General features: G+C 39.3%; 1 protein-coding gene across 1 annotated transcript; it reads left to right on the top strand.

Annotated features, from left to right (window-relative positions):
- The first annotated feature begins 51 nt into the window (after positions 1 to 51).
- On the top strand, positions 52 to 519 carry Tsp_15391 (conserved hypothetical protein). The gene is given in 2 exon segments (XM_003368348.1): positions 52 to 224; positions 243 to 519. The coding sequence occupies 2 exon segments, from the start codon at positions 52 to 54 to the stop codon at positions 517 to 519; spliced, it is 450 nt and encodes a 149-aa protein (XP_003368396.1).
- The last annotated feature ends 775 nt before the right edge of the window (positions 520 to 1,294 follow it).

Below are 1,294 nucleotides of genomic sequence, written 5' to 3'. Positions count from 1 at the left end.
CCAGATATATACTGATACGGAGAGAGAGAGAAGAGATACGTCTGTGTGTGTATGCGTCAGTGGTACGATAGTTGTACAAGAGGACGCGTTGGTTGCGAGAAGTCGGCTTTAGAATACGTGGTTTGCAGTACTGGTTGCAGTATTGCCGTATTCCGAAGAGTCGAATTGGGAAGTGTGGACGAACCGAGTCGAAGTGCAAGGAAGGACGATCGAGCGAGAGACTCGTGGGTACCTTATTGAAGGGCATTCGACTTACCGTTAGGAACAACGGTAGTAGCTCGGGTATTCGTACACTTCGAGCGTGCAGTCGCAACGTACAGAGTTAGCGGAGCTAGGGAACCGGAAGACGTCCGCGAAGGAGATCGCCATCGACGAGAGTTTTTGGACCCCGATCGCTGCCCACGCCGTGGAAGATACACCAAATCCACTCTTTATTATACAGTCCACTTACTTATTGGCCGGACGAACGAACGTCTGGTCTATTCATACCTGAACGTCAGATTACTGTCGCTAGTCTGACTCTAACATGGCTTTTCAAAAAAATTTTTTTAAACGTCAAATGCCAGATTAGCATAAAATTGTTCTTCGCGCATGATGAGCATGGTGTGCATGAATTTCTCTTTCATTCTTTATGATATTCAAGTTTGTGAAAAGATTTACAAATTTCAACGCAAACAGTTGTAAAATTTGTGCGAAAAATTTTGAAATGTTGACCATATTTTTTGAAATTCCAATGTCAATTTCAGTTTCAATTTATTAACAAGGATAAAAACTGTTGAACAAAATCAAATCTTACTGTAGTATTGATTGTCAACCTGTTTGATCTTTTGCAGAAAACGTGAACTACAAGAATAGAGACTCAAGAATGTGTCGTTGAATAAAAATGAGCGTTCATTTTTAATGTGTTTAAAGTTATTATTTTTTGGGTCTGCTCTCGCCTTTGCGTTTCCATTTCATCGCTTTCGTATTATTAATTAAATGAGGAAAATGTGAATGAATATTTTTTCATATTTACCCGCTGGTCGATTGTTGGCTTGCAATTACATGCTAGGTGAGCCGAAAATCATATTTTATCATGCATGTTTTTTTTTATTTTGCGATGACAGATTGTCAAGTCTACGAGTAGCAAATACATTAGCTATTCTGAAGAATATCTGCTCACACGTTGATGTAAATGCATCTGGATTTGAGTAATGAAAATCGTATCTTGGTGTCTGTATTGTGGTTCGATTGTCGCTTGTCTACTTTCACGTGTACGTTTGAAAATATATATGCTGCACATGCATATACATAC

Source organism: Trichinella spiralis (assembly GCF_000181795.1).
Source record: "Trichinella spiralis strain ISS 195 chromosome Unknown Scfld2627, whole genome shotgun sequence".
Classification (NCBI taxonomy): Eukaryota; Metazoa; Nematoda; class Enoplea; order Trichinellida; family Trichinellidae; genus Trichinella; species Trichinella spiralis.
The sequence above is the reverse complement of the archived record's forward strand: the minus strand, read 5'-3'. Positions and strand labels throughout refer to the sequence as shown.

Coding starts and splice junctions, on each gene's coding strand:
- Tsp_15391 (XM_003368348.1), top strand. CDS start 52: ATGCGTCAGTGGTACGATAGTTGTACAAGAGGACGCGTTGGTTGCGAG.